At 72.0% G+C, this 27,406-nt stretch overlaps 7 protein-coding genes across 8 annotated transcripts; 4 read left to right on the top strand and 3 right to left on the bottom strand.

The window, feature by feature from the left end:
* Nucleotides 1–801: 801 nt before the first annotated feature.
* LOC141938776 (uncharacterized) lies at nt 802–2,515 on the top strand. Of its 2 annotated transcripts, none has more exons than XM_074857765.1 (4): nt 802–1,014; nt 1,138–1,276; nt 1,702–1,784; nt 1,891–2,515. In XM_074857765.1, the coding sequence occupies exons 1-4, from the start codon at nt 969–971 to the stop codon at nt 2,439–2,441; spliced, it is 819 nt and encodes a 272-aa protein (XP_074713866.1). In that variant the 5' UTR covers nt 802–968; the 3' UTR covers nt 2,442–2,515. The 2 variants fall into 2 exon arrangements, with proteins under 2 accessions (XP_074713866.1, XP_074713865.1); XM_074857764.1 differs by having other exon boundaries at nt 810–1,014; nt 1,888–2,515.
* Nucleotides 2,516–2,970: 455 nt separating this feature from the next.
* MED11 (mediator complex subunit 11) lies at nt 2,971–3,737 on the bottom strand. The gene is made up of 3 exons (XM_074857769.1): nt 3,621–3,737; nt 3,333–3,463; nt 2,971–3,261 (listed from the first exon to the last, which is right to left on the bottom strand). Exons 1-3 carry the CDS (start codon nt 3,703–3,705, stop codon nt 3,124–3,126), a joined length of 354 nt encoding a protein of 117 aa, XP_074713870.1. The 5' UTR covers nt 3,706–3,737; the 3' UTR covers nt 2,971–3,123.
* A 188-nt stretch (nt 3,738–3,925) lies between these two features.
* On the bottom strand, nt 3,926–8,394 carry ARRB2 (arrestin beta 2). The gene is made up of 15 exons (XM_074857746.1): nt 8,238–8,394; nt 7,491–7,521; nt 7,203–7,263; nt 6,951–6,995; nt 6,651–6,847; nt 6,512–6,571; nt 6,257–6,324; nt 6,004–6,139; nt 5,764–5,848; nt 5,442–5,514; nt 5,025–5,162; nt 4,861–4,944; nt 4,710–4,789; nt 4,581–4,635; nt 3,926–4,374 (listed from the first exon to the last, which is right to left on the bottom strand). Exons 1-15 carry the CDS (start codon nt 8,258–8,260, stop codon nt 4,278–4,280), a joined length of 1,233 nt encoding a protein of 410 aa, XP_074713847.1. The 5' UTR covers nt 8,261–8,394; the 3' UTR covers nt 3,926–4,277.
* A 315-nt stretch (nt 8,395–8,709) lies between these two features.
* Nucleotides 8,710–16,783, top strand: PELP1 (proline, glutamate and leucine rich protein 1). Its single transcript, XM_074857745.1, is given in 19 exon segments — nt 8,710–8,872; nt 9,153–9,217; nt 9,960–10,065; nt 10,462–10,611; nt 11,078–11,149; nt 11,258–11,317; nt 11,753–11,903; nt 12,367–12,496; nt 12,562–12,649; nt 12,787–12,875; nt 13,309–13,425; nt 13,715–13,865; nt 13,939–14,065; nt 14,265–14,320; nt 14,590–14,760; nt 14,762–14,827; nt 15,262–15,707; nt 15,709–16,477; nt 16,624–16,783. Coding segments are annotated over 19 exon segments (3,024 nt in total). The 5' UTR covers nt 8,710–8,746; the 3' UTR covers nt 16,708–16,783.
* Nucleotides 16,784–16,901: 118 nt separating this feature from the next.
* Nucleotides 16,902–18,551, top strand: SNAPC2 (small nuclear RNA activating complex polypeptide 2). Its single transcript, XM_074857749.1, has 5 exons — nt 16,902–17,145; nt 17,367–17,486; nt 17,579–17,647; nt 17,757–17,982; nt 18,181–18,551. Exons 1-5 carry the CDS (start codon nt 16,936–16,938, stop codon nt 18,462–18,464), a joined length of 909 nt encoding a protein of 302 aa, XP_074713850.1. The 5' UTR covers nt 16,902–16,935; the 3' UTR covers nt 18,465–18,551.
* A 331-nt stretch (nt 18,552–18,882) lies between these two features.
* On the top strand, nt 18,883–22,184 carry COPS6 (COP9 signalosome subunit 6). Its single transcript, XM_074857748.1, has 10 exons — nt 18,883–19,032; nt 19,550–19,675; nt 20,013–20,144; nt 20,400–20,488; nt 20,581–20,643; nt 20,769–20,816; nt 21,078–21,192; nt 21,387–21,479; nt 21,666–21,766; nt 21,937–22,184. Exons 1-10 carry the CDS (start codon nt 18,954–18,956, stop codon nt 22,075–22,077), a joined length of 987 nt encoding a protein of 328 aa, XP_074713849.1. The 5' UTR covers nt 18,883–18,953; the 3' UTR covers nt 22,078–22,184.
* A 109-nt stretch (nt 22,185–22,293) lies between these two features.
* On the bottom strand, nt 22,294–27,334 carry MCM7 (minichromosome maintenance complex component 7). The gene is made up of 15 exons (XM_074857750.1): nt 27,171–27,334; nt 26,998–27,077; nt 26,604–26,768; nt 26,394–26,518; nt 25,969–26,149; nt 25,754–25,891; nt 25,160–25,309; nt 24,965–25,079; nt 24,723–24,854; nt 24,377–24,460; nt 23,904–24,297; nt 23,625–23,708; nt 23,369–23,537; nt 22,869–22,978; nt 22,294–22,696 (listed from the first exon to the last, which is right to left on the bottom strand). Exons 1-15 carry the CDS (start codon nt 27,199–27,201, stop codon nt 22,492–22,494), a joined length of 2,163 nt encoding a protein of 720 aa, XP_074713851.1. The 5' UTR covers nt 27,202–27,334; the 3' UTR covers nt 22,294–22,491.
* Between the last annotated feature and the right edge of the window lie 72 nt (nt 27,335–27,406).

Genomic DNA, 27,406 nt, shown 5'->3' with positions numbered 1-27,406 from the left:
TGACGTCACCCGCCCCCGATGACGTCAGCGGGGCGGGGATGGCGACAGGGACAGGGAGGGGGGGCTGAGATGGGGCCGGGGCGTGACGCCCTGTCTGTCTGCCTGGCCCCGCCCATCCGTCTGTCCCCGCCTGTCCCTCTGCCCCACAGAGGCCGCAGGGGCTGGGGCTGGGGGTCCCGGGGGGGGCAGGGGGGCGCTGACGGAGGTTCTGCCGTTTGTTGCCCCCCCCGGCCCGTCATTAATTGCCCCCGTTAATGAATGGGGCCCATTAATGGCCCTGGTCAGCGGGGTCACAGGGGTCAGCGGGGTCAGGGTCAGGGTTGGGGTGTGTCGTCCCCCCCCCCCCTTGGGCTCAGGATTGGGCTCAGATTTGGGGTCCCACGGGGGGATCCGGGGGTCGGATTTGGGGTCCCGGGGGGCATCTTGGGGTCAGGTTCAGGGTCCTGGGGGGTTCAGGGTCACACCTGGGGTCAAGGTCAGGGTCCCCATCTGGGGGGGGTTTGGGGGCTCCCAGCCCAGTTCGGGGACCAGTTTTGGGGTCTGGGGGGGGTCAGGAACGTCTTGGGGGGCAGCTCAGGGCACCCCCCTCCGGCGCCCCCGAGCCGCCAACCCCTCCAGGGCCCCCCGTGACGTCACGCGTGTGACGTCACACCACAGTGACGTCACGCTGCCGGGAAAGGCGCCGGCACCGTCTGTGAGAGAAACCGAAACCGAAAGGCGGGAGGAGGAGGAGGAGGAGGGGCGGGGGGTGCCGGTGTCCCGGGGGGGGGGTCTCTGGGCACCGTGAGGGGGTCCCGGTGCCGGCGGGGGGTCCCTGAGCCCCGGAGGGTCCCTGAACCCCGGGGGGGGGGTCCCCGAGCCGCGGGGGGTCCCGGCGGGGGGTCCCGGTGCCGCGGGCGGGGCGGGGGGCGGGGCGGTCCCGTCTGCGCTCCCGGTGCCGCCCCCGCCCGGCCGGACCCCCCCGCGCCATGGGGCCGGGGCTGCTGCTGCTGCTGCTGCTGCTGCCCTGGGCAGGTACCGGGGGGCCGGGGGGGTGTCCCGGGGCTTTGGGCATCGCGGGGTGGAAGGGGGGGGTGTCTCTGGTCGGGGGGTCCCGGTGCCCCCCTCTGATCGCCCCCCCCCCCCTTCTCCCCCCAGCGCTGGGGAACGTGGGGGGCTCGGCGGGGGCCTGCGCCTGCACCCACCGCTGGCCCCGGGAGCCCCCCCCGACCGTGCGCCTGCCCCCCCTGGCCCCCCACGTGCTGCGGGCCGAGCTCTGCCCCAACCACGTCACCAGGTGAGGGACCCCCAACACCCCCAGAGACCCCCCCCCAGCACCCCACATCCCCCGCCGGGACCACCCGACCTCGACCACCTCCCAGACCCCCCCCCAACACCCCACATTCCCCCCCGGGACCCACCTGACTACCTCCCAGCTCCCCCCGCCCAACACCCCACATTCCCCCCCAGGACCCCCCAGCCCCATGGGGCCCCCAGCCCCCCCTTGCACCCCCCCCCGGCCCAGCAGGAAAAGAGGAACCAGGAACTGGTGCCCAGGAAGCTCCGACTGGGGCTGGGCGGGGGGCGGGGGGGCGGGCCCCACAGACAGGCTTGTCCCTGCCCCACAGATGGGGGTCTGGGACCTATAGATCCACCGCTGTGCCCCACTGCAGCCCCCCCAGGTCCCCACCCGTGCCCCATAACAGCCCTCGTGCCCCCCAGGTTCGTGCTGCCCCACAAGCGGCTCTGCGGGCTCCGGGACTCGCCGTGGGTCGCGGAGCTGCTGCAGCTCTGGGAGCGCCAAGGTGGGTCCCTGCCCCACAGCCTGGGGGGGGGACGGGGACCCCCGGGGCTGCCCCACAGCTGGGGGGAGCCTTGACCCCTCCCACCCCTTCCTCTGTCCCACAGCAGCGCAGAGACCCCTGGCTGGACCCCCGGCTACGGACGGACCCACGGACAGACCCCCGGATGGACCCCCGGCTATGGACGGACCCACGGACAGACCCCCAGATGGACACCTGGCTACAGACAGACCCCCAGGCAGCCCCCTGGCCCCGCAGAGACCCCCTGCCAGCCCCACAGTGAGACCCAGCCCCCCGCCCCACCCCCCAGCCCCGAGGCTGGGGGAGGGGCACCAAGACGGGGCAGGGGGGCAGCTCCTGGGGGGTCCTCAGGCCTTGCTCCCGACTCCTGCAGGCCGCATCCACTGGGAAGGTGGGGGGCAGGACCCCCAGACTCCACCGCCCGCTGTGGGGCGACCCCCCCTCTCCCAGGGGCTGATCATGGGGCTGGTGCTGCTGGGAGCCGCCCTGGGCCTGGGGGGGGTCCTGGTGCGCCGGGGGGGCTGCTGGGGGGCACGGAGAGGCTGGGGGGCAGGCCCCCCACCCCCACCTGAGACCCTGACACCCCTCTCCTGCCCCACAGATGTGGGGCTGGGGTCTGGCCCCCGTGGGCTGCTCTGAGTCAGGTCCCACCACCCCCCCCTGCAGCATCCGGGGTGGGGCCCCCCCCTGCCGCGATTAAACAGCAGCTTGGAGCGAGTCTGTGTCTGTGGGGCGGGCGGGGCCCCATCGGGGCTGGGGGCAGCCTGGAGCACACGCATGTCGGGGAGCACACGTGTGTTGGGGCGCAGAGCACACGTGTATCGGGGAGCACACGCGTGTCAGGGAGCACATGGGAACACATGCGTGTTGGGGAGCACATAGGAGCACACGTGTGTTGGGGAGCACACAGGAGCACACACGTGTCCGGGAGCACATGGGAGCACACGTGTGTTGGGGAGCACACACGTGTCCGGGAGCACATGGGAGCACACGTGTGTTGGGGAGCACATGGCAGCACACGTGTCTTGGGGAGCACACACGTGTCGGGGAGCACATGGGAGCACACACATGTTGGGGAGCACATGTCAGGGAGCACACGCATGTCAGGGAGCACACGTGTGTTGGGGAGCACACGCGTGTCGCGGACACACCCAGGCTCACCCCTGCCTGAAGGCCACGGCGGCTTCTCTTTATTTTGGCATTTCCTTGGCGTGTGGGGGCGGGAGGCGGCAGCCAGGGGGGTTTGTGTCCCTGTCCGTGTGCCCGCGGTGCCGTGTCCGTGTCCCCGCGGTGCCGTGTCCGTGCCGCGCCTGTGCCCCGCTCAGGGCTCCAGCATCTGCTCGCAGGCCCGCGCCAGCTCCCCCAGCTTCAGGCGGGCGTAGTCGACGCGGTTCAGCGCCATCTGACAGGCCTTGCGGGCCGAGTAGCTGGAGCCCTCGTGCGGTTGCCCCGTGGCCACCTGGGGAGGGCAGAGGTGAGGCGGCGCCGCCGTGACCCTCGACCCCCGCCCGCCGCCTGCTGCCCCCTGACCTGGGTGAGGTAGCGGATCTGGGCCGAGAGCTCGGACTCGACCTTCTGGACGGCGGCGCTGAACTGCGCGGCCTGGCGCTCCAGCAGCCGCTCCCCCGCCTTCTCCTTGGACAGCTCCAGGATCACCGTGCCTGCGGGCGGGGCGTGACCCTTCACCCCTGACCCCGGGGCGTGACCCCCCAGGATCCCCCCCCCCCCCAGGGCCCCGCCCCGCGGCCCCGCCCCCCGCGGTCACCATGGAGACCGGCCCCGCCCCCCGCGGTCACCATGGAGACCGGCCCCGCCCACCGGCGCTCTGCAGGGAGGCGCCGATCTCGCGCTCCAGCTCCTCCAGCACCCGCAGCCGCTCGTTCGCCACCCCGTAGCCCGCCATGGCCCTCGCCGGCCGCCGTACACGACACTTCCGCTTCCGGCCGCGCATGCGCCATCCGCCCCCACCGGCCGGCGCGCGTCACGTGACCCGCGCTCGATGGTGCCGCGGGTCCTCCGCGGCCGCTCTAGGAACCGCCTCTATGGCCCCACGGTCCTCCTGGGCCTCTCCAACCCCAATCCCCGCCCCTTTCACCCCAAAAATCACCCTCTGCACGCCAAGATCAGCTCAAAGGTTTTATTTACCCCAACGACACCCCCCCCAGTCCCCAACCCCCTGGGACACTGCTGGGGGAGGGCAGACAGGGCAGGGGGTCCCCAAAACATCTTTAAAAATCAATGTACATATAAACAGCGGGGGGGTAATGCCCGGTCGAGTCCAGTGCGTGGGGGGGGGGGAGGGGCAGGAGGGGGCTGCACCGGGGGGGAGGCTGGGGTCCCCTGAAATGGCCCCCCCCCGGGGGGGGAATGGGGGAAAGGGAGGGGCCCCCCCTTACAGCAGTCACATGGGGAAAGGAGAGGGAGAGGCTGGGGAGGGGGGCCCCGGGGGCGCCTTTGGGGGGTCCCGGGGGGTCCCTAGCACAACTGGTCCTCATCGTCCTTCTCGTCCTTCAGCCCCTTCAGGCGCAGGCGGGCGAAGTCCTCAAAGACGATGTCGTCATCCGGCCCGTAGCTGGGGGGGGACACGGGGGGGTCACGGGGGGGACACAACACCCCAGATGACCCCCAGCCCCCCCCCTCAGCCTATCCCACCCCCTCCCCCCACGAGTCCTGTACCAGACCCCCCCAAATCTCCCCCCACCCCCTCCCCTGCTCCTGGGACCCCCAAATCCCCCCAGGGGTGTCCCTGTCCCCCCCCCACCCCCCCAGGTCACTCACTTGGTCTCAAACTCAATGAGGTTGGTGTCCACGGGGGCGTCTGTCTCGGGGAGCGCTGGGAAGGGGGCACAGGGCATTGGGGTGACCCGTGTTGGGGTGACCCTTGTGCCCCCCCAGATTAACTCTTACCTGACTGTGAGCGGGGGGGGGCGCAGGTCTCGGGGGGCTTCGGGTGCATGAGGACGAAGGGAAGCTCCACCGAGACGTCCCTGGGGGGAGGAGGGGGTGAGCGGGGGGGGCTGGGGGGGCGCGGGGGGGTCACCGGGAGACACACACGTACCCGCCACGGGCCACCACCAACTTCACCTTGACGCGGTAGGACACCAGGATCCCCAGAACCTCCTTGTTCGCCCCCTCCTTGACGCTGCGAGAGAGGGTCAGCAGGGACACACGACGCGGACCCCCCGCGTGCCCCCCAGCCGCCCCCTCCCCGTCCCCCCTCACATGGTGCTGGAGGCCAGGTTGGTGTCCTCGTGCTTCAGCTTCCCGTCCAGCGCCAGCCCCCGCCGCTCCCGGTTGTTGCTGAGCAGGGGGGTCAGGGTGTAAACTTTGCAGAACGTGGCGCTGGGGGGCACCTGGTCCCTGGGGGGGGAGGTCATGGGGTCAGGGGTCATCCCAGGGCACGGGGGCACCCCGGGGACATCCCTGGGGCAGAGGGGACAGGGTCAGCTGAGGGCACGGGGGCACCCCAGGGCGAGGGGTCACCCCTGGGGCACAGGGATCACTCCAAGGACACGGGATCGGGGGTCACCGGGTGCAAGGACACCCCAGAGACAAGGGGTCAGGCACGGGGTCACCCCGGGCAGCTGTGGGGTCAGGCAGGGTCACGGGGTCACCGCCAGGGTCACGGGGGTTGCTCACTCCTGCTCTATCTGGGCCACGGGACACTTGTACTGGGCGGTGCTGAAGAGGCAGATGTCAGCGAACTGCCGCACTGTGGGGACAGCGGCAGGTCACCCCCCGCCCCCATGGCCCCCCCTGACCCCCCCCGCACCCCACCGGGCTCTCTGTGCCCCCCGTGACCCCTCCCATCCCCGATATCCCACCAAGTCTCCCAGGTCGCCCCATGTCCCCCTGGCCCCCACCTCCCCTTGTCCCCCTGTGTCCCCCACATCCCCCCGTGTCCCCCCCTGCCTCCCTTCTCCCCCCATGTCCCCCCCAGACCCCCTCGTCCCCCCCATACCGGAGACCTTGATCCTCTTGATGCTCTTGCTGGAGTTGTTGGTGACGTGGACGTTGACGTTCAGGGGCTCCCCGTGATAGTAGAGCTGGGGGGGTGGGGGGGGCACCGGCTCAGCACCGCGCCCCACAACGACCTGAACCCCTGCCCAGAGGCCCCCCAGCTCCCCTGACCCACTTCTGGGAACCCCAAAACCCTGCCCAGCCCCTGCCCCACACCCGGGACCCCCCCCAGCCCCCCCACCTCTTTGTCCAGAGAGGCCTCCAGGTGCAGGGAGCGCTCGGACATGAGGAAGTGGCGGGTGGTCTCGGCGCTGGGCTGGGGGCCGGGCTGCTCGGGCGCGTACTGAACCTTCCGGATCACCAGCCGCACTGAGTTCCTGGGGGCGTGCGAAGGGACACCTGGGTCCCCAGGACAGGGCGCCCGGACACCGGGGTCCCCCCAGAGAGGGGTCCTGGGGGGTGGGGGGGCTCCCGGATGCCTGGGCCCCTCCTACCTCTTGTGGATCTTTTCCTCCAGCGATTTAGCGCAGAATGCCCGGATCTCGAAGTCAACGCCGCAGGCCTGGGGACACACACACACACACACTGGGACTCCCATAACACCACCGCCCCCCTTTCACCCCCACCCCAGCCCCCACAGCCCCTCCAAAGCTCCCGTCCCCCTAAACACCCCCCAGCCCTCACAGCCCCCCACTGCCCCCCCAGTCCCAACACCCCCAGAGCTCTCCCCCTCACCCCCCCAGCCCCACCTTGCCGGTGTCCTCGGGGCCAGGCTGCAGCGTCACGGAGCAGGGCAGGTTCTGGGGGATCTGGGGGGCGAGAGGGTCCGTGGTTAACGAGGTGGGGGGGGCTGGGGCGGCCGTGGGGCGGCCGTGGGGCAGGGCTCACCGTGAAGGCGAAGGGGTGGGCGGCGGGGCCCAGCTTGCGGAGCAGGCGCTGCTGCAGGCGGGTTGGGGGCCGGCGCTCCTCGGGCAGGGGGGGCACGGCCTGGCGCGTGGCGGCGAACAGGTCCTTGCGGAAGGACAGGCCCAGGACGTCCAGGTCCTCCCGGCCGTAGCGGAAGGCGCAGGTCAAGGTCACGAACACTGCAGGGGCGGTGGGGGGGCGGCCGTGGGACCCGAGCGTCCGGGGAGGGGCCCAGGTGTCCCTGGGGGGGTGGGAGGGCCCCCATCCCCCCCCTTCCCTCACCTTTCCGGTCCTTCAGGTATTCGGGGTCCACCAGCACCACCCCATCTGCAAGGGAGGGGGTGTCAGGGGGAGGCGAGTGTCCCCCCCAGCCCCACGGCAGCCCCAGAGGAACCCAGACCCCCCCACACCCCCTCTGCCCCCCAAATCCCTCAGCAGCCCCTCCATACTGCCAGATCCTCCCCCATCCCCCAGTGCTGCCCCCAGCACCCCCTCTGCCCTCCCAAACCCCCCGGCAGCCCCCCCCTCACTCACCCACAGGATCCACCCGGTCCAAGTGATCCACAAAATCCCTCTTGCCCAAGTAGACCGTGAGCTGGTGGGGGAAAGTATTGGGGGGGGGGGGGGTCAGCAGCCCCCTGACATGGGGACGGGGGAAAAGGAAATTGCACGGTTATGCTGCCACCCCCCCACCCCGCGGGGGCTGAGAACGGGCACAGCTCATGCCATGGGTGGAAAAGGGGGGTTAAACTGGGGGGTTGGGGGTCAAGAAGCCCCCCCCAGGGAAGGGGAGGGGGTGAATCCCCCCCCAGGGCCTCTCACCTTGCAGTTGGGGCTGGATTTCTTGAACACCCTGTAGGACAAAAAAATGGCTAAAATGGGTTTTTTGGGGGTGGGTGTTTGGGGTGAGGTTTTTGAGGGCCCTCCCAAAACCATGTAGCCTCCCCTGCCCCCCCCTTTTTGCAGGCATCCCCCAAACTCCCTGCACAGCCTTTCCCAGCCCCCCCCCAAGTACTAAACCTGCCCCATGACACCCCCCAAACCGTGCCTGGAACCCCCAAATTCCTCCCGCCTGGGGGGAACGGGCCTGAGCCCTCCCCAGACCGGGGGTGCACACGGGGGGGCTGACCACGGCCCTTCCTGTTTTCTGCCCAGCAGGAAGCGGAGGCGGCCGCGGGCCCCACAGGGCCCCCCCTCCTTTGGCGGGGTGGGGGAACGGGCCCCCCATTAGCTGTGGGGCTGATGGGGGGGGGCCCAGCCCCAGAGCGGGGGGCAGGGGGTCCCCATTAGCTGTGGGGCTGGGAGGAGCCCCGCACCCAACCCCCCGAGTTCGGGGCACGGCGAGGCCCCCCCGCTGCGGTCAGCACTTCCTCCCCCTCCCGCTTCCTCCCCCCGTCCCGCACTTCCCCTGCCCGCCCCCCCCGGCTGGGGGCTGGGGCGCTGCCCGGGGATCCCAGGCGGCCGGACACCCCCACCCCAGGCCTCCGCACTGGGCAGGGGGTCCCCAACGCCACTGCCGTGCCTGGAGGGGGGAACCCCCCGGGGGAGCTGCCGCCCCCCGCCCCTCACCTGGTGCCCGCCTTCTCCCCCATGCTGTGGCCGGGGGCCCGGGGGGGTCCCGGTCTGGGGGTGTCTCCGGGGCGGGGGTGTCGGTCCGGATGTCCCGGTCCGAGGGTACCGGCCTAGGCGGGGGCGGGGGCGACGGCTCCCGGGGCCCGGCTGAGGGGCACCGCGGGCCGCAGCGAGGCCATGGCCAGGCCCCGGGTCACGTGGCGGGCGGCGCAGCCAATCCGGGGCCGCGGCGGGGAGGCGGGGGGGTGACGTCACGGAGCGGGGGGGGAAAGGGGAAGTGACCCCTTCCGGGGCGCCCGCGCGCGGCGGTGTCCAGGCCCCCCCGGCGGTGTCTGGGTGGCGGGGGCAGTTTCAAGGCCACCCCCCACGCCCCCTCCGTGCAGGCTGCTCCCAGGCCCCGTCCCCGCCCCGCCCATTGGCCCCGCCCCTCCCTCGGCCCCGCCTCCCCCGCGCAGCGGCGAGTGACGTCGTCAGGCGGCGCCCGGCGGTGACGTCAGCAGGCGGCGATGGCGGCGGTGGCGGCGGCCCGGGCCCCCGCCGCGCCGCTGCTGGAGGCGCTGAGCGCGCTCCCGCCGTCCCGGCGCGCGCTGCCGGGGCTCGTGCGGGGGCTGCGGGACAGCGCGGGCACGCAGGTGCGGGGGGAGCGGGGGGGCGCCGGGCCGGGAGCGGGACCCCCGGGGAGCGGGAGCCCCCGCCGGCGGCATCGCGACACACCCCCGCGGCCAGAGACCCCCCCCCCGGCACCGGGACCCCCCGGCCCCTCCCCCGGGACCTTTCCCCTCCCTCCCGTTAGACCCCCGGTGACCCCTGATCCCCCTCACGTGATCCCTCACGTGACGATACCGCGTCCCCCGTGACGCCCCGCCCCCCGTGACCGTTGACCCCGTGTGACCTCTGACCCCGTGACCCCAGAGCGCTCAGGCCATCGGCGGCCTCGTCGGCGTCACCAGCGCCCGGCTCGGCTCCATGAAGACCCGGTGAGTGGCGGCCGCTTCGGCCAATCAGGACGCGCAGCTCTTTCCCTGTCTTGTTTCTCATTGGTTACCGTGCTGGGGGAGGGGCAAAAAAGGAAGCGTGAGCCAATGAGAACGTCCACTCGTTAACTAACGAGAGCACGCGGGTAGGTCACAGCGGTGCTACCATTGGCTGGCTGCTGCCATGGTGGGGAGAGAAACCAATCAAAAGAGGCCTTGTCCCTCGGGAGCGGGCCGTGTGGGAGGCAGCCAATCAGGAGGGTTGTTGCATGGGCGATGCCACCACAATCTCGATTTTCATTAGTTGCAGTGGGTGGGCAGTCAGCCAACCAGGAGCTGTCTCAATGCCACACCCCTATGGCTCTGGCTCCTATTGGCTGAGTGGAGCAGCCAATCAGGGGGGTGTGTGCTCCCTGGACCACACCTGTGGTCTCTTGTTTGCTATTGGCTCCCTGATGTGCAGTGGGCGGATCTAGGAGGGACAGCAGCCAATGAACAGGAGTCTGCCTGGTGGGTGGGGCCGTGCAGGCAGGCAGCCAATCGGGTGTCGTGTATGTGCCACGCCCTTACTGCCTTCCCTCCCATTGGCTCCCTTGGTATGATGAGTGGGTGGGTGGGACTTGGTGTCACACCAGCCAATCAGAAGTGGGACCCCCCCCTGGAGTGTGGAGGGTGGGCTGTGCTATTGGCCGGCGGGGGTGCGGTGGGGGCGGGCCCTGCATGGCGGCAGCCAATGGCGTTGCAGGTTCGAGGGGCTGTGCCTGCTGTCGCTGCTGGTGAGCGAGAGCCCGACCGAGCCCTTCCAGCAGCACTGCCTGGGCTGGCTGCGCTGCCTGCAGCACCTGCTCCAGGTGGGGGGGTCGCGGGGGTCATGGGGGGGGCTGGGGTTCCCTGAGAGGTGGGGGGGTCCCTGGGGGGGTCATGGGGGGCTGGCTGCGCTGCCTGCAGCACCTGCTCCAGGTGGGGGGGTCCTGGGGGGGTCCCTGGGGGCTGGGGGGGGCCCTGGGGGAGCATCGGGGGACTGGCTGCGCTGCCTGCAGCACCTGCTCCAGGTGGTGGGGGCCCTGGGGGATGGAGGGGTCCTGGGAGGTCCCTGGGTGGTCCCTGGGGGGGTCCCTGAGTCGATCCTGGGGGCAGCACAGCCTGGGCTGGGCCAGAGCGGGGGCAGGGTGTGACTGGGCACACTGGGAGGCCGGGGGGCGCTGTGCCCAGGGGGGCTGCGCTGACCCCCCCCGTCCCCCCGCCAGTCGCAGGACCCGGCCCCCACCATGGCGCTGGGGGTGGCCGTGCTCCACGACCTCCTGCTCTTCTCCTCCCAACTGCCCGAGCTGGCGCGGGACATCGGCACCAACCACATCCCCGGGCTGCTCACCTCCCTGCTGGCCCTCAAGCCCGAGGTGGGTGGGGGGGCCTGGGGGGGCCCGGGGGGGGACCGGGGGTCCGGGGAGGGGGGAACATGCACAGAGGGTGGGGATGATCGCACAAGGGCTGCGGAGGGGGGGTCCAGGGGGGGCTGAGGAGGGTCACAGAGAGGCCGGTGGTGTCCGGGGGGGGCACATGGGGGCGTTATGGGGGGCTGGGGGGGTCACAGGGGGTCTGAGGGAGAACATGGGGGGCTGGGGGCATGGTCAGGGGGCACAGAGGGGTGGGGGGAGGCTTGGGGGGGATTGGGTGACAGGTGGGGGATGAGGAGGTGACACGGGGGGCACACCGTAGCGTTTGGGGGGTGTGGGCGGCTGGCGGGGTTGTGGGAACACAGAGGGAGAGCTTGGGGGCACACGGGGGATCTGGGGGGGCTTGGGGGGGGCACGGGGGACGTGGGGGGTCACGGAGTCTGTGCCTGCCCTGCTCCCCCCCCCGCAGTGCGAGGTCTCCACGCTGGAGGGCATCAAGTCCTGCATGACCTTCTACCCCCGCGCCTGCGGCTCCATGCGGGTGAGCACCCCCCGAGGTTTTGGGGGGCCACGCCTTGCCTCCCCAGGAGGCTGTGGCAGGGAGGGGCTCATGCTCTGTGCCCCCCCCCTCACCCCTCGCCTCCCCCAGGGAAAGCTGGCAGCGTATTTCCTCTCCCGCATCGACTCCGAGTCCCCGCAGCTGCAGCAGGTAGAGGGGGGGCTGGGGGAGGACCCCAGATCTGTTCGGGGGGGGGCGCTAATGGCAGGTTGAAGGTCTGGGGCTGTTCTGGGGGGGATGAGGGAGCCCGGGGGGGCTGGGGTCCATGCTGGGGTCTGTGGGGGGCAGCTGGAACCCTCAGGGACCTAAAGCCGTGTCTGGGGGGACCCTAGGAAAGGCGTGGGCAGCCCAAGAGGGTCCCGAGGAGGATGTGGGGGGTCCCAGGGAGGCCGCGGGGGGCTCGGGGGGGGCTGCGACAGCCATGGGGGGGCCAGACCCGGGGCAGCTGAAAGCGCTGGGGCGGCCCTGGGGGGGCTCATAGGGGCTGGGGGCCCCTGGGGTGCAGGAACAGTCCTTGGGGGGCCTCTGGGGGCCGGGGGCGGTTCCGGGGGGGCACAGTGGGGGTCCTGACGCGTGCCCCCCCAGCTGGCCTGCGAGTGCTACGCGCTGCTGCCGGCCCTGGGCCGCGGGTTCTCGCAGGGGCTGCGGCACACGGAGTGCTGGAACCAGGAGGTGCAGGGGCTGCTGGCCAGCCTGCACGGGCTGCTCGGGGCACTCTTCGAGGGCAGCGAGACCGGTGGGTGGGCGCGGGGGGGCCCTCGGGGTGGCTTTGGGGCGCTGTGGGGTGCAGGGAGACCCTCGGGGAGGGGTCTGGGGGGCTCTGAGGGCACAGAGAGACCCTGAGGGGTGGGTTTGGGGGTACTGGGCGGTGAAGAGACCTTGAGGGGAGGTTCTGGGGGCACAGAGAGACCCTTGGGGGGTTTGGGGGGCTCTGGCACATGGAGAGACCCTCAGGGATGGCTTTGGGGGGTCTGGGGGCACAGAGAGACCCTTGGGGGGGGTTGGAGGACACAGGGGAGCTGTGGGGATCCTGAGGAGTGGTTTGGGGGCACAGAGACACCCTTGGGGGGGTTTTGGGGTACCGGTGAGGTTGGAGGAACCCTGAGGAGCATCTTGGGGGTCTCTGGAGACCAACAGGCCCCGGGGGGGGTCCTGGGGGGGTTCCCGGGAGTGCCTCAGCCCTAACGCTGCCCCCCCAGACCCGCTGCCCTACGAGGGGCCGGGGGTGGAGATGCTGCTGCCGGCCCCCCAGGACGGGGACACCGGCTTCGTCCTCACCCTGCACAACCGCTTCTCGGGGCTGGCCCGCGTGCTGCAGCTCTTGCTCAGGTACCGGCCCCCCCCGCGCCCCCCCCGGCGCCCCCCGGCCCCCCCTGACCCCTTTTTCCCGGCAGCAAGGACTTCGTGGCTCCCGTCACCGTCCCCGTCCAAGACATTCTGGATCTCGTCTGCCGCGCCCTGAATATCACCAGCAAGAACATAGTGAGTGGGGGGGGGGGCGGGCCCTGAGCCCCCCCTGGGGCTGGGGAGGGGGCTGAGCCTGCACCGCTGCGCTGCTGTGGCCCCAGGGCCGCTTTTGGAGGTGCAGGGGCGATCCCAACCCTGCCCTGCCCCCCCAGAACTGGTTCGGGGACGGTCCCCTGAAGATGTTGCTGCTGCCCTCGGTCCACCTGGACATGCTGGATGTGCTCTCCGCCCTCATCGTGGCGTGAGTCTGGGGGGGCCAGGGGGGTCTGGGGGGGCCGGGGGACACGGCGTTGTGCTACAAGGGAACTGGGGGCAACTGGGAGGTTCTGGGGGTGCTGGGGAGACTTGGGGATATTCTGGGAGGGAGTTGGGGGGAACTGGGAGGGTGCTGGGGGCTTTAGGGGTTTCTGGAGACACTGGGACTGTACAGGGGGTTTTGGGACACTGGAGCTTTACTGGAAGGGGACTGGGGTGAACTGGGAGGAAACTGGGGGTGCTCAGGGGACAGGGGAGCTGTGCTGGGGGGGGTGGGGGGTGCTGGGGGGGGGTGGGGTGCTGTAGGGGGGATGTGGGGTGCTGGGGGTGGTGTGGGGTGCTGAGGGGGATGTGGGGTGCTGTAGGGGGGGTGTGGGGTGCTGGGGGGCTGTGGTGCAGCCCTGAACCCCCCCCTGCAGGTGTGGGGCGCGCCTGGTGCGCTGGGGCAGCGTCCTGGGCCGCCTCTTCCCGCAGGTGCTGAGCGCCTGGAGCGGCGCCCGCGAGGCTGCGCTGCCGGGGCAGGAGAAGCCCTTCAGGTACGGGGGGAACGCGGGTGGGGGTGGGGGCCCCCCCACGGCAGGGCCGGGCCTGGGGCGCGGGGACTCCCCCCCGCTGGTCCCTGCTGCTCCTGGGGGGCCCCTGCCTCTGTCCTTGATGAGCCGAGGCAGTTGGGGGGACACAGGGGGGACTGGGGGTGCAGGGGGAGCTGTGGGGGTCCCCGGGGCGGGGGTGGGGGACACAGAGGGGACCGGGGGTGCGGGGGGGGGTGGCGGTCCCTGGGGCGGGGGTGGGGGTCCCCGCGCCCCCCTGACCCCGCGCCCCCAGCGCGGTGCGCACCCGCCTGTACCAGGTGCTGGAGCTGTGGGTGGAGGTGGCGGGAGCCGCCTCGGGGGTGCTGCAGGGCCCCGGCGCCCCCGGCGAGGTGCTGCTGGCCCACCTGCTCAGCGACATCACCCCCCCGGCCGAGGGCATCAAGGTGAGCCTCCCCCGGACCCCCCCGCTCCCCGCAGCCCCCCCGGCACCGCCGCCTCTCCTCTCTCCTCCCGCAGCTGAAGGCGGACCCCAAGCCCAGCGCCCCGAAGCGGCCCAAGCTGGGGGACGGGGGGGACGCCCCCGCCCTGCACCGCAAACTGGAGCCGGCGGCCAACAGCGACGTGTGCCGGGCCGCCCTGCGAGGTACGGGGGGGGCCGGGACCCCCCCGGGGCGCGGGGGCTGCACCCCTCCCTCAGGGCCCCGTGGGGACCCCCTGTTGCTGTTGTGGGGCTGGGGGAGAGGGGACCCCCCCATCACCCGGTTGGGGCTCCCCAAGGCCCCTGTGAGTGTTGGGGGGGGGAAGGGGGCGTCCCCCCATCACTGACCCCGACACCCCCCCAGCGCTGCGTCGTGCCATCCTGACGGGGGGGCCGCTGATCAAGGAGGAGACGCACCGGGTAAGGGGGCGAGGGGGGGCCCCGCGGGGCTGGGGGGGAACTGGGGTGTCGGGGGGTGGGGGTGGGTCTGGGGCAGTTCTTGGGGGGCCTCGAGGGTGAGGGGGGGGAACTTCTGGGAGGGGAGGGGGGGTCTTGGCAGGGGTGGCGCTGGGGCTGGGGTCTGGGGGGCAGGTGATGGGGGTGTCTATAGGGCCGGGACAGTGGGGGGGGGGGGATGGGGGACCCCCTGACTGTGCCCCCTCCCCTGACACCCCCCCTTCCCTCGCCAGCGGCTGCAGGAGCTGGTGGTGCCTCTGCTGCTGCGGCTGCCGCAGACCGAAGTCCCCCCCGGGCCCCCCGCTGCCACCGCTGGCCCCCCCGGCACCCCGTACGCCAGCCCCCCGTGCCGGGCCGCCCTCTACCAGCTCCTGCTGGCCCTGGTGCTGGCCCCCGCCCCCGCCGGGGCCCCCCCCCCTGCACTGCGCCCTGCGCGCCTTCGGCCAGGGCCAGCGCGATCCGGCGCTGCAGGTGAGACCCCGGGACCCCCCCCGCCTCGCCTGGGACCCCCAGGACCCCCTGCCCCACTGCTGGGACCCCCGGGACCCCCCCGCCCCACCGCCGGGACCCCCAGGGTGTCCCCATTCCCCAGGGACCCTCCTATTCCTCCTGGCCCCCCCCTTTATCCCCCTGGGGTCTCCCCCTGTGCCACTGGGGTCGCCCCGTTTGGCCGCTCCCAGGGACCCCCCAGCCCTCAGCTGAGCCCCACACGGGTCACGACCCCCCCTGAGAGCCCCCCTGTCCCAGAGCTGGGACCCTCTCACCCCCCCCGGCCCCCCTTGTCCCACCTGGGTCCCCCCATTTCACAGCCAGAACCCCACCAGCCCCCAGCCTGACCCCCCCAGGGCCCCTCCATCCCCGTAGGGACCCCCACAGCCCCCCCGGTAACCCCCTGCCCCCCCCAGGTCTCTTCCGTCTGCACTGAAGCCCTGGTGGTGGCGAACGCCTTGGCCCGGCCCTGGGTGCCCCCCCTGCACCCCACCGCCGTCCCGGGGGCCCCCCCGGAGCCCCCCGCTCCCCCCTTCCGCCCCCTGCCCCCCCCAGCCTTCCCGGGGGCCCCCCGGGCTGCCCCCACCAACCCGCTGGGGCCCCCCCGGCTGCCGCCGCTGGCGGAGGAGCCCCCTGGGGATGCCCCCCCTGGGCAGCCCCCCTGCGCCCCCGGCGGCGAGGAAGAGGGGGGCCCGGCGGGGGGGCGCCCCCGGCGCCCCGTCTTCGTCCACTACGACAAGGAGGAGCCCTCGGACGTGGAGATCTCCCTGGAGAGCGACTCGGACGACAGCGTGGTCATCGTCCCCAAGCGGGGCGCCCCCCCCTCACCCCCTGCCCCCAAGAGCGGGGGGCCCCCGCCGCCCCCCCCCCTCGCCCCCGCTGGCGCCCCCCGAGCCCCCCGAGGAGCCGGGGCCCCCCCCGCCGCCCCCCCCGCCCCCCCCGCCGCTGCCCCCCGTCATCCCCCCGGCTGCCCCTCCGGAGCCGCCGGGGATCCCCGGGGAGCCCGACCCGGCTGTGATCAACATCAACAGCAGCGAGGAGGAGGAGGAGGAGGAGGAGGAGGAAGAGGAGTTCGGGGAGGAAGAGTTCTTCGAGGAAGAGGAAGAGGAGGAGGAGGAGGAGGAGGAGGAAGAGTTCGATGAGGAGGAGGAGCTGGGCGAGGAGGAGTACGATGAGGACGAGGAGGAGTACGAGGAGGATGAAGGCCTGTCTGAGGAAGAGGAGGTGGAGGAGGAGGAGGAGGAAGAAGGGGGCGCCGAGGAGGGGCAGCCCCTGCCAGTGCCCGAAGAGCCCCCACCGCCCCCGGGGGACACCGGCGCCCTGGTGATGGAGGTGGACGAAGGCCACCCGCCCCCCCCGGCCGGGGAGGAGGAGGAGGAGGAGGAGGAAGAGGAGGAGGAGGAGGAAGAGGGGACCAAAGCCCCCCAGGAGCCGGGGGAGGAGGAGGGGGAGCCCCCACCGGGCATCCCCGAGCCCCCACCTCCGCTCCTGGAGGCCCCCGAGGTGCCTCCCCCCGCCCTGGACGCAGCCCACCACCCGCCGCACCCCGAACCCCTGGGGGGGGCCGGCAGCCCCCCCCCAGTGCCCCCCCAGCTGGAGGAGGAGCCGCTGCCCCCCGTGGAGAAGGAGGAGGTATGGGGGTGGGGGGGACAGTTGGGGGGAAATGGGGCAGTTTGGGGGTGGGGGGGGACAGTTGGGGGGAAATGGGGCAGTTTGGGGGTGGGGGGGGGTGAGTTGGCCCCCCCTGACCCCTCTGACCCCCCCCCCCCCCCCCCCAGGAGCTGGACGAGACCGCCACCATGCTGGCGGATTTCATCGATTGCCCCCCGGATGACGACAAGGCCCCCGAAACGGCCTTGTGACCCCCTTCGGCGCCCCCCGCCCCCCCCGAGCCCCCTCACAGCGGCGAGACGCGGAATAAACGCACCGACCCCCCCCCCCGGGTGTGTGTTCTTGGCGTCCGAACTACAGCTCCCGGCGTGCCCCGTGGCTCTGCGCTCTCCCAGTGACGCAATCAGCCGGCGCCGCTCGGTCGCACCGCGAGTGGCGTCATCCCCGCGCGTCGGCGGCCGCCCCGGGCCGGCGGCGCCATGAAGCCGCCGCTGCGGCCCCGCCTGGCCCCGGCGCGGTACGTGACGGGCCCGGGGGCGGCGGCGGAGCCGGAGCGGCCGCGGGCGGCCTGGTCGGTGCGCGAGAAGCGGGCGCTGCTCGCGGCGCTGCGGGCTCAGGCCGCGCTCGGCCTCCCCGACCTGCAGCCGCGGCCGCTGCGGGAGCGCCTGCCCCGGCGGAGCGAGGCCGAGGTGGGGGCGGCGGGGCGCGGCGGGGACTTTCGGCCGCTTTTGGGGGAGCGGGGCCGGGGAGGGTCCCGGTGCCTGGGGGTCTCTGACACGGGGTGACACGGGGTCCCCGGCGCTGGGGTCCCTGTGCGGGTGATCCCCGGCCGCTGGGTCCGGGGAGCAGCGGGGCCCTGGGCCCCCCCGGCGGGGCCCCCCCAGCCGCGTGTCGTTGTCTCCCCCCGCAGATCTTGTCGTTCCTGTCGCGGCTGCGGGGCCGGGCGGCGCGGGAGGCCGTGCGCACCCAGTACCGGCACTGCCTGGAGCAGCAGCGCTGCCGCCGCGCCCAAATCCCGGCCCCCATCGAGGTGCGGGGGCTCGGGGGCGGGGCGGGGCCGCAGGGGGGGTCCCTGCCCGGGGGGGTGGTCGGGGCCCGGTGTCACCCCCCTTCGACTTACAGGTGTGGCTGGAGCTGGCCGAGACGCTGGCGGAGGGGCTGGAGGAGGTGACAGCAGCCGCCTTCTCCCAGGTGAGGGGTTGGGGGGTTCCCGGAGCGCGGGGGGGCGGAAGGGACAGTGCCCCCCTCCCTGGGCACTTCTTGGGGCACGTCACCCCCCGTCCCTGTGTCGCACCTCCAGGTCCTCACTGTGGCGGCCACGGAGCCGCTGACCCTGCTCCACTCTGTCCCCCCACATCCCACCGGCACCGCGGCGCCCCCAGAGCGGGGGGGGTCGGCGCCGGGGGACCCCGCGGCCCCCCCACAGCCCCATGGTCCCGGGGCCTTCACCGTCGACTTCCAGCGGGTCTACGAATACCTGGCGCGGCTCTGCCTGTGCGGGAGGGGCCCCACGCTCCCCCCCGGCGGTGAGTGGGGGTCCCCGGTGCCAGGGGGGACTTGGGGCCCCCTGGCCGGTTTTGGCACCGTGGGGTGGCCCAGAGAGGGGGATCGGGGGGGGGGGGGGGAGTGCTGGGGGGTCAGTGTTGCTGCTGTCCCTGCGGGGCTGGGACCCCCCGGGGGGGCATGGGGCGGGTGGGAGGTCCTGACGCCGTGTCCCCCCCCAGAGTCGGCGGTGGTGCTGGCGCTGCTGGGCTCCCTCCCGCAGGAACTGGGCTCCCTCGACCGCGCCGCCCTCCACGGCCACCTGCGTGCGTCCTACGGCACCCTGACGGCCCCCTACCCCCCGGGAACGGACCCCTGCCCCCCCGGGATGGACCCCTGGCCCCCGGGGACGGACCCCGCGGCTCCGGGCACAGCCCCTGGGGGCTGGGGGGGGGTAGGTCTCTGCCCCCTCAACCTCTTCCTGGTGCCTCTGCGGCTCCTGGCCCGAGCGGGACCCTCGGGGTGAGCTGGGACCCCCCCCCCCAGGGAGTGCCCCTCCCAGTGCGGCTCTGAGGGGCCGGGCTGGGCAATAAAGGCTGGAATTTGCCCAGAATTGGAGTTTCTGGAGTTGTTTGGGCAGCGGAGCAAAGAGGGTGGGAATCACCATTTCTGGGGTCACAGCGAGCAGCAGCTGTTTCCTGGGACCTCCCGTGAGGCTCTGGGAAAGGTCTGGGGGGGCCTTAGGAGGGACTGGGAGGCACTGGGATGGACTGGGCGGCACTGGAATGGACTGTGAGGCACTGGGAGGCACTGGGATGGACTGGGCAGCGCTGGGAGGCAGTGGGATGGACTGGGATGCACTGGGCGGCACTGGGAGGCGCTGAGGAGCTCCAGTGCTGGCGGGACCCGCCACCGCCCGCCCCCTCCCGCGGCCACGCGCCCGCCCCGCCCCGCCCCCCCGCGCGGGCGCACAGACGCTGCGTACGGCGGCCGGGCAGGGACAGGCCGAGCCAAGATGGCGGCGGCGGCGGCCGGCGCCTCTTCCTCCGCGGCGGGGAGCAACGGAGCGGGCGGGATGGAGGTGGACGTGGCAGGTACCGCCCGCGGGGCCGCCCCGGCATACGGGACCGGCTCCACCGCCCCGGGGCTGCGGGGCCGCCCCGACCGGCCGGTCGGTACCGCGGGCCCCGCCGCCTCCCGGCGGGCCCCGCCCCCACCCCCCCGGGCCCCGCCCCCGCGCCAATACCCCGCCCACAACCCCCCGGGCCCCGCCCCTTTCACCGCCCACCCCAGTGACCCCGCCCCTGCGCCCTTGCCCCGCCCACAAACACACGGGGCCCTGCCCACACCCCCATGGCCCCTGCCCCTTTTCCCCGCCCACAACCCCCTGGCCCCGCCCATAAAGACATGGTCCTGCCCACATCCCATGGCCCCGCCCCCCTTGCCCCACCCATAAAGACCCGGGCCCCGCCCACCCCCTCCCAGCTCCGCCCCCCAGCAGTGGCCACCTCTAGGGCTGTTGCCCCACCCCATTCCCTGGGGCCCCACCCACACGCCCCTTGCCCCGCCCCCACCTCGGCCCCGCCCCCAGCTCTGCTCCTGCCCCCGCAGCCGCCCCCTCGGTGATGGCCGGGGGGGTCACGGGCAGCGTCTCGGTGGCCCTGCACCCCCTCGTCATCCTCAACATCTCCGACCACTGGATCCGCATGCGCTCGCAGGAGGGGCGCCCCGGGCAAGGTACGTGCACCTCCCGCAGCCCCCACAGCTCCACGGGGTCCCCCGCCCCCCCCAGAGCTCCCCTTGGGGCCCTCCAGAGCCCCCCCAGTGGCTTCCATGGCCCCCCAGGCTCCCCCACAGCCCCCTGGGGCTCTCCAAACCCCCTTATGGCCTCTCCAGGGCCCCCCACAGCCCCTGGTCTGGTCCCAGCTGGTACATGGGGCTAGTTTGGGGCCACCCTCAGCACGAGTCCGAGGCTGAGGCCAGTAGAGGTTTGGGTCGGGGCTGCTGGTGGTGGCCTCTGACCCCCGCTGACAGTCCCCCATACCCCCCTGTGCCCCCCGCCCTGTCCCCGCAGTGATCGGGGCCCTCATCGGGCGGCAGGAGGGCCGCAACATCGAGGTGATGAATTCCTTCGAGCTGCTCTCGCACGCGGTGGACGGGCACGTCCTCATCGACAAGGAGTACTACTACACCAAGGAGGAGCAGTGTGAGGGCTCGGGGGGGCCCTGGGCTGTCTGGGGGGGGTCCTGGGCTGTGCAGGGGGTCCTGGGCTGCCTGGGGGCCCTGCCTTTGAGGGATGTCTTGCGAGAGGCGTGATAGGGTCTGTTGGGGCCGGGTTGGGGTTAGAGGTGGGGTCTGCTGCCTTTGGAGGGTCTGTGTGGTCTCCCCCTACCCCCAGATTGGGGGCGGGGGGTGCTGGGTGCCCCCCACCGCAGTCAGGGCACCCTTGGTCCCTCCCCAGTCAAGCAGGTGTTCAAGGAGCTGGAGTTCCTGGGCTGGTACACGACCGGGGGCCCCCCCGACCCCTCTGACATCCACGTGCACAAGCAGGTGAGTGGAGGGGGGTGGGGGGGCAGATGTAAGGGGCTGGCAGGGGGGAGGGGCGTGCACCCCATCCTGACGCCCCCCCCGCCACACTGCAGGTGTGTGAGATCATCGAGAGCCCCCTCTTCCTCAAGCTGAACCCCATGACAAAGCACACGGATGTAAGGCGGGGGAGGGGGGGGGTGGGGGGGTGGGGAGCAGCCCCAGCATATCGGGGGGCCCCAGGAGCTCCCCCAGTGTGGGTCTGGGCCCCCCCAAAACACACTTTTTCCCTCTCTTGCCCCAGCTACCCGTCAGCGTGTTCGAGTCGGTCATTGACATCATCAATGGGGAGGTAAATCAGTGCTGGAGGGGGTGGGAATGGGGCTGGGGGGGTTCCCAGGGAGGTTATTTAGGCTGGGGGGGCTGCAGGGAGGCCAGGGGCTCCAGGGGTGCCCAGGGGATGTATTGGTGCTGGGGAGGGGTCCAGGGGTCTCTGGGGTGGTTGGTTGCAGCCGTAGGGACTGCGGGGGTGCAGGGAGGGTCTGGGGGCATTGGGGGGGGGGGCACTGTTGTGTCCCTGTCATCGCGCCCCACACGTCCCCCCCGCCCTCAGGCCACGATGCTCTTCGCCGAGCTGACGTACACCCTGGCCACCGAGGAGGCCGAGCGCATCGGCGTCGACCACGTAGCCCGAATGACGGCGACCGGCAGCGGGGAGAACTCCACAGGTGGGGGACACGGCGGGAGTGGGGGGGGACGGGTGGGGACAGGTCCCAGGGCCAGGGTGGGGCACAGGGGAGGGGGAGCGGTGGAGAACGGGAGCCACGGGGACCCACGTCCTGGCTTTGGGCTGCAGCTGCCCGGGGAGGGTGGCGGGGGGGACGTGGAGACACACAGGGGACACGCGGCCTTGACCCCACAGTGGCCGAGCACCTCATCGCCCAGCACAGCGCCATCAAGATGCTGCACAGCCGCGTCAAGCTGATCCTGGAGTACGTGCGGGCCTCCGAGGCTGGTGAGTCGGGGCTACGGCTGGCCCAGCGCCCCAGGGGGGTGACAGGGCTGTCCGCGCTGTCCTGGAGCGGGGGGGCTGGTTTGTCCCTGCAGTGTGCCCAGGGAAGGAGGACTGTGCCCAGGGGGGATGCAGGAGGCCCCCAGGGGTGTCCCCCGGGATCCCCGAGGCTGAGGGGGTCGCCCGCAGGGGAGGTGCCCTTCAACCACGAGATCCTGCGCGAAGCCTACGCCCTGTGCCACTGCCTGCCCGTGCTCAGCACCGACAAGTTCAAGACCGACTTCTACGATGTGAGTAACACCTGGGGGGGGGGCACAGGCCCCTTGGGGAGCTGGGGGGTGGGGTCTGGTCCCCGTGTCCCCACCAGGGCACACAGCGGGTCAGAGCCGTCTCCCCTCTGCCCCCGGGGCTGCTGTGGCTGGGGGCACCTCAGCAGCCCCCTAACCCCTGCCCCCCCCAGCAATGCAACGACGTGGGGCTGATGGCGTATCTGGGCACCATCACCAAGACCTGCAACACCATGAACCAGTTTGTCAACAAGTTCAACATCCTCTACGACCGACAGGGCATCGGCCGCCGCATGCGGGGGCTCTTCTTCTAGGGGGGGGCACCGCGGACCCCACCCCGCGGCTGGGGGCCCCTCCTCAGGACTGTGTCCCCCCCTCCTGGGGGTCCCCCCAATAAATCAGCTCCAGGCTGGGAACTGCAGCTCCGGCCTCGTTTGACATCTGGGAGAGCTGGGCCCAGGGGAGCGACGTGGGCCCAAGGGGGGAGCAGGGCCCCGGGAGGGGGCGAGCAGGCTGGTGCCACCACCAAAAAGAGTAAGAAAAGCCTCTTTATTGGTAAAACAGCGCTTGGCAAGATGCTGTAACGAGGGGAGCGGGGCTGGAGCAGGGGAAGGGCCGCGGGAGTCAGCAGACACAGCCTGTGCCAGGATGGTGACAGGGGCTGCAGCCCCGCCTGTCCCTCTGCGCCGGGTGGGGGGGCTGTAGGGCGTCCCTGCATGTGCCCCCCCTCAGACAAAGGTGATGCGGGTGCGGGCGGGGTTGACCTGCAGCACGTCGAGCTCCTCATACTCCTGGAGCGCGGCCTGGACCTGGGCGGGGGTGAAGCCCTTGGCCAGGCAGCGCTGCAGGGCCTCGGCGTAGGGCACGGCCCGGCCCCGGCCCCCCGCCAGCTCCCGCACCGCCGCGAAGATGGCGTCGGCCGGACGCTGCACCCTGGGGGAACACAAGGGGCTCAGGGGGGTCCTGGCAGTGCCACCTCTTCCCACCCACCCCACAGCGACCCCAGGGACAAGGGGACAGGGCTGGGGCTCCCCCAATGCTGCCTCCCCCTTCCTAGCAGGTTGGGGCCACTGTCACCCCGTGTCCCTCCGTGTCCCCTGCTCACCGGCTCTGCTGTCCCTTGTCTCCCAGCAGCGAGTCCTTCGACATCTCCATGAGCCTCATGGCCTCGTTCACGTCCTCCTTCTCCACCACATCCACCAGCCGCAGCCGGGCCTGTGGGACCGGGGCCATTGGCAGCAACCGGGACCCCACCCAGCACCGCCCTGCCCCAGGGTGCCCCCCCAAGACCACTGGAAGCCCCTGGGCAGCCCCAGGAAGAGACAGGGGACACTGGCCGTGCGCTGGTTGTGCCTCGGGGGCTCTGGAAGTGCTGCCGTGGCAGTAGATGCCGCACACACACTACCTGCACAAACAGCACTTTGGGGCCCCTGGGGCTTGCAGAGGACCAGGGGGGGACAGGGACACTCTCCCAGCCCAACTCGACCCTCCTGGGTCAGGGCTGGCTCCATCCAGCCCGGCTTTAGCTCTTCTCCTGCCTGGTCCTGCCCGGCTCCACGGGTCCCGCTCTGCCACGCGCACCCCCCCGCCCGTCCCAGGGCTCACCAGGGCGGTGGCCAGGCGCAGGATGCCCAGCAAGGTGCGCGCCGAGGTGTAGGTCGTGTCCTTGCTGGCCCAGGCCTCCTTCCGCATCTCCACGTAGGCAGCCGTGATGTAGTCGGCCAAAGCCTCCGGCACCACCGGCTGCTTCCGCTTGCACATGGCGATGTAGCGCCTGCGGGACGGGCAGGGTGAAGGGCCAGCGGGGACAGGGCCAGGGCCAGCGGGGACGGGGCCAGCGGCCCCTTGCAGCCTCTCTCACCTCATGAGCTTCATGTTGAGCTGCTGGAAAGAGCAGGGGGGCTGGCGGCTGTGCTGGTGCACGTAGGTGATGTGCTGGGCCAGGCTGTGGGGCAGAGAGGGGCTGGCAGTGGGGCCGGGGCTGGCCCACGACTACTGGCCGAGCCCCACGTCTCTCCTGTGGGCCCCACGTGCTGCCCAGCCCAGCCCCTCACATGCCCCCAGCACCCACCACTCGCCCCCCAGCTCCCAGTGTCCCCCCCAGCCCCACACCCGCCGTCCTCACCGCTCCCCCCCTCACCGCAGGTCATTGTCGCGGTCGGGGCGGTCCTGGATGAGCCAGAGCAGGTCGAAGCGGGAGAGGAGGGCGGCGGGCAGCTGGATGTTGTGCTCCAGGCTGCGCTTGGGGTTGTAGCGGCCGTAGGCGGGGTTGGCAGCGGCCAGGATGGCGCAGCGGGCGTTGAGGGTGGCCAGCATGCCCGCCTTGGCGATTGAGATGCTCTGCTGCTCCATCACCTCGTGGATGGCCGTGCGGTCGCCCTCCAGCATCTTGTCGAACTCGTCAATGCAGCAGACGCCGCGGTCGGCCAGCACCAGCGCGCCCCCCTCCAGCGCCAGCTCCCCCGTCAGGGGGTCCCGCAGCACGGCCGCCGTCAGCCCCACGCCCGAGGAGCCGCGGCCGGTCGTGTACTGGCCTGGGGGCAGAGGGGATCGGCAGGGTGAGGGCGGAGGCAGCGGGCACCACCCCCCCCGCCCCGGGAGCCCGGCACTCACTGCGGGGGGCCAGGCGGTCGATGTAGGACAGAAGCTGCGACTTGGCAACGCCAGGGTCGCCCATGAGGCAGATGTTGATGTTTCCTGGGGGGAGGAGAAGGGAAGCGTGAGTCCGTGGCGGGGGGGGAAATCTGCACCCTCTGCCCCACTTGGCCGTGTTCCTGCCCCAGATCCCTCAGCTGCAGCTGCCAATTCCTTCCACGGTCCCAAGAGGCCAACCCCATCGCCCACACCTGCCTGAGTGACACGGGACACCGACTCTAAACCTCCCGGACCCTTGGCTGACCCCAGACCCCCCAAACCTTCCTGCAGGAGAGGGCCCCCCCAGCGCAGCACGCAGACTCACCCCGGATCTTCATGCCGTGGGGGTTGCGATCCACGCCGCCCACCAGCAGCAGCAGCAGCGCTTTCTTCACGTCCTCGTGGCCGTAGATCTCGGGGGCGATGGAGGAGGCCAGCTTGTCGTAAAAGTCCTCCTCTGCGAAGGCAGCGAGGGAAGCCATGGGGCGGCCGCCTGCCCCGCCATGGGGCGGCCCTGGGCCCCGCTTGCCCTGAGCTGGGCACATCCTGGGAGGCCGACGGCCTCACCTGTGATCTGCCGGAGCTCCTCCTCGCTCAGCTCCCCAGTCCCCGACTCATCCTCCTCGCTCTTGTTCATCTTCACGATGCAGTGGGCCTCCAGGTAGGTCTCGGAGAGCAAGCCCTGTGGGAGAGGAGAGTGGCGGCGGGTCAGGGCAGCCGCGGGCCCCACTGCAGCCCCCCGCCCCCGGCCACGGTGCTCACCTGGGCCATCTGGCGGAAGCCCGTCTTCAGCAGGGGCAGGAAGACGCCGGTGACGCTGACGTGGTCCCCGGGCTGGGCCAGGCGCGTGTTCTCCCCGTGCACGGCCACGCTGATGGAGCGGGGAAGGTGTCCCACTGGCACCTGGTCGGTCTGCGGGGAGAGACAGGGCTGGGGACGTGCAGCAGCAGGAGGCACCACCAGACTCTGTCCCTGTCCCACCCCTGCACCAGTATGGACTGGGGCAGACTGGACAGGACAGAGCCACGTGGACGTGTCGCCTCTTTATTGCCAGCAGTGATGACGCTGACCCAGCTGTATGGGCTGGGGGAGACTGTCCCCCTCCACCCCAAAGACTGGGGCCAATCTGGGGCTTCCTAAGCTTGAGACCCTGAATCTACTGCAGTCCCCGAGCTCTGTGAAACCCTGGAGAGGTGACACAGCAGCACTGCACCACTATTGTCACCTCCCTGATGGAGCCAGACTGTCCCTAGAGGAGAGCAGGCATGGGGGGGGGGACGAGGAAGATAGACCTCTCCAATTGCAGCTGGGGCTCACGGGGACACCCCAAGGTCCCGGCCCCTCACCCCCACTCACGTGCTCCTGCATCTTCAGCTCCTGGAACTTGATGAACTTGGAGCCGCGGCTCTGCAGGTAGAGCCGCCCCCCCGAGCGGTTCGTCTGGCACTCGCGGCTCGGGCACATCAGCAGAGGCATGAAGGTGGGCGACTGGATCTGGGGAGAGCCGAGTTGGTGGGCTAGGGCTGACCACAGTCCCCACGCCCGTCCCGGGACCCTTCCACCATGCTTACGGGCTGGTAGGTCTCGGCCCCGCACTGGTCGCAGCTGTAGGTAGCCACCACCATCATGGGCTTGACCTCAGTGACGCGGGTGACGATGCCGCGGACAGTCACCAGCTTCCCGATGCAGTCAGCCTTGACATCGCGGACCACACGGGCTTTGGCGGTGGAGGGGGCCTTGAAATAGAGCTCGCTGGGGACGAGGGGGACAGGAAGGGACAGGGTTAGTGGGGAGGCAGCTGAGGCAGGGATGGGAACGTGGGAAAAAGGAGCAGGAGAGAGTTGAAGGGGACAGGGGGGGCTGCACACAAGGACAGAACAGGGTCCCAGGGCAGGCAGGTGAGTTAAGAGAGGAGATGGGGCTCCCCAGGGACACCGGGCAGCAGGGCTGGGGTTAGAGGGGGACGCAGGCGGGACCCGGCCACCCTTGCACTCACAAGCGCCGCAGCAGCTCGGGGGGGTACTGGTTCTGGGGGCTGCGGGTGTCCCCTGCGTCCCGGCCCCGCTGCTCCAGCAGCAGCCGGTGCTCGATGTACACGTCCAGCACGTCCTTGCGGGACACCTGGGGACACCGGAGTGTGTGGGGGGGGTGTCAGAGGGGGCCACTGGGGAACCCCACAGCCCCCCAGCGCCGAGGGAGCCCCCACCTCACGCTCCTTGTAGAGCGGCAGCAGCTCGTGGACTGCGTCGGCGAAGAGGCGGCTGTAGCGCTTGGCGTTGTCACAGGCGGCCTCGGCCAGCTCGGGGTCGTCCTCCGCCACATCGTCCAGCGCCACGTACAGCGCCACGCGCTCCCGGTGCGCCAGCGCCGTCTGGGGGGGACGGGGGGGTTGGGGGGACCCCAAACTGGCTGCGGCCGCACCCGGGGACAGGGCGGGGTGATGGGAGGGGCCCCAACCGGGGCGGGGTGACGGGAGGGGACACCCGCTGCCACGGCGGGGGGCGGCTGCAGCAGGCAGGGGCGGGGAAGGGGGCGAGGACCGCCCCCTCACGGCGACCCCCAGCACCGCGGATCCCCCCGGGCCGGGCGGCCGCTCTCACCAGCTGCTCCCGGTACGGGAACTCCTTGCCGCCGTCGGCGCCATCGCGGTAGAAATCCTGCAGGAACCGCTTCGCCTTCTCTAGAGGGGGCGGGGGGGGGGAGGTGGGAAGCTCGGTCACGGCATCCCGACCGGTCCCCCAGCCCCGCCCGCCCCGCCCCGGCCCGGCCGTACCTTTTTCGGCGGCGTAGTCGCGCGGCGCCATGGCAGGATCGGTCCCGGGCCGGGTCGTGCCGGTGCCGTTACGGGTCCCCGCGAGGTCCAATCCCGGAGCCGCCGCCGCTCGCGCTCCCACCGCCGCAACTAAAAGTGGCGCGAAAACCGGCACCACGTGACTGTCACCGCCCAGTCCGGCGTGGGCCACGCCCCTTCCGGCGGTGTCATGTGACCGCCACCCGCGCGGCGGGACG

This window comes from Strix uralensis, unplaced genomic scaffold, assembly GCF_047716275.1.
Source record: "Strix uralensis isolate ZFMK-TIS-50842 unplaced genomic scaffold, bStrUra1 scaffold_293, whole genome shotgun sequence".
In the NCBI taxonomy this organism is placed as follows: domain Eukaryota; kingdom Metazoa; phylum Chordata; class Aves; order Strigiformes; family Strigidae; genus Strix; species Strix uralensis.
The sequence above is the reverse complement of the archived record's forward strand: the minus strand, read 5'-3'. Positions and strand labels throughout refer to the sequence as shown.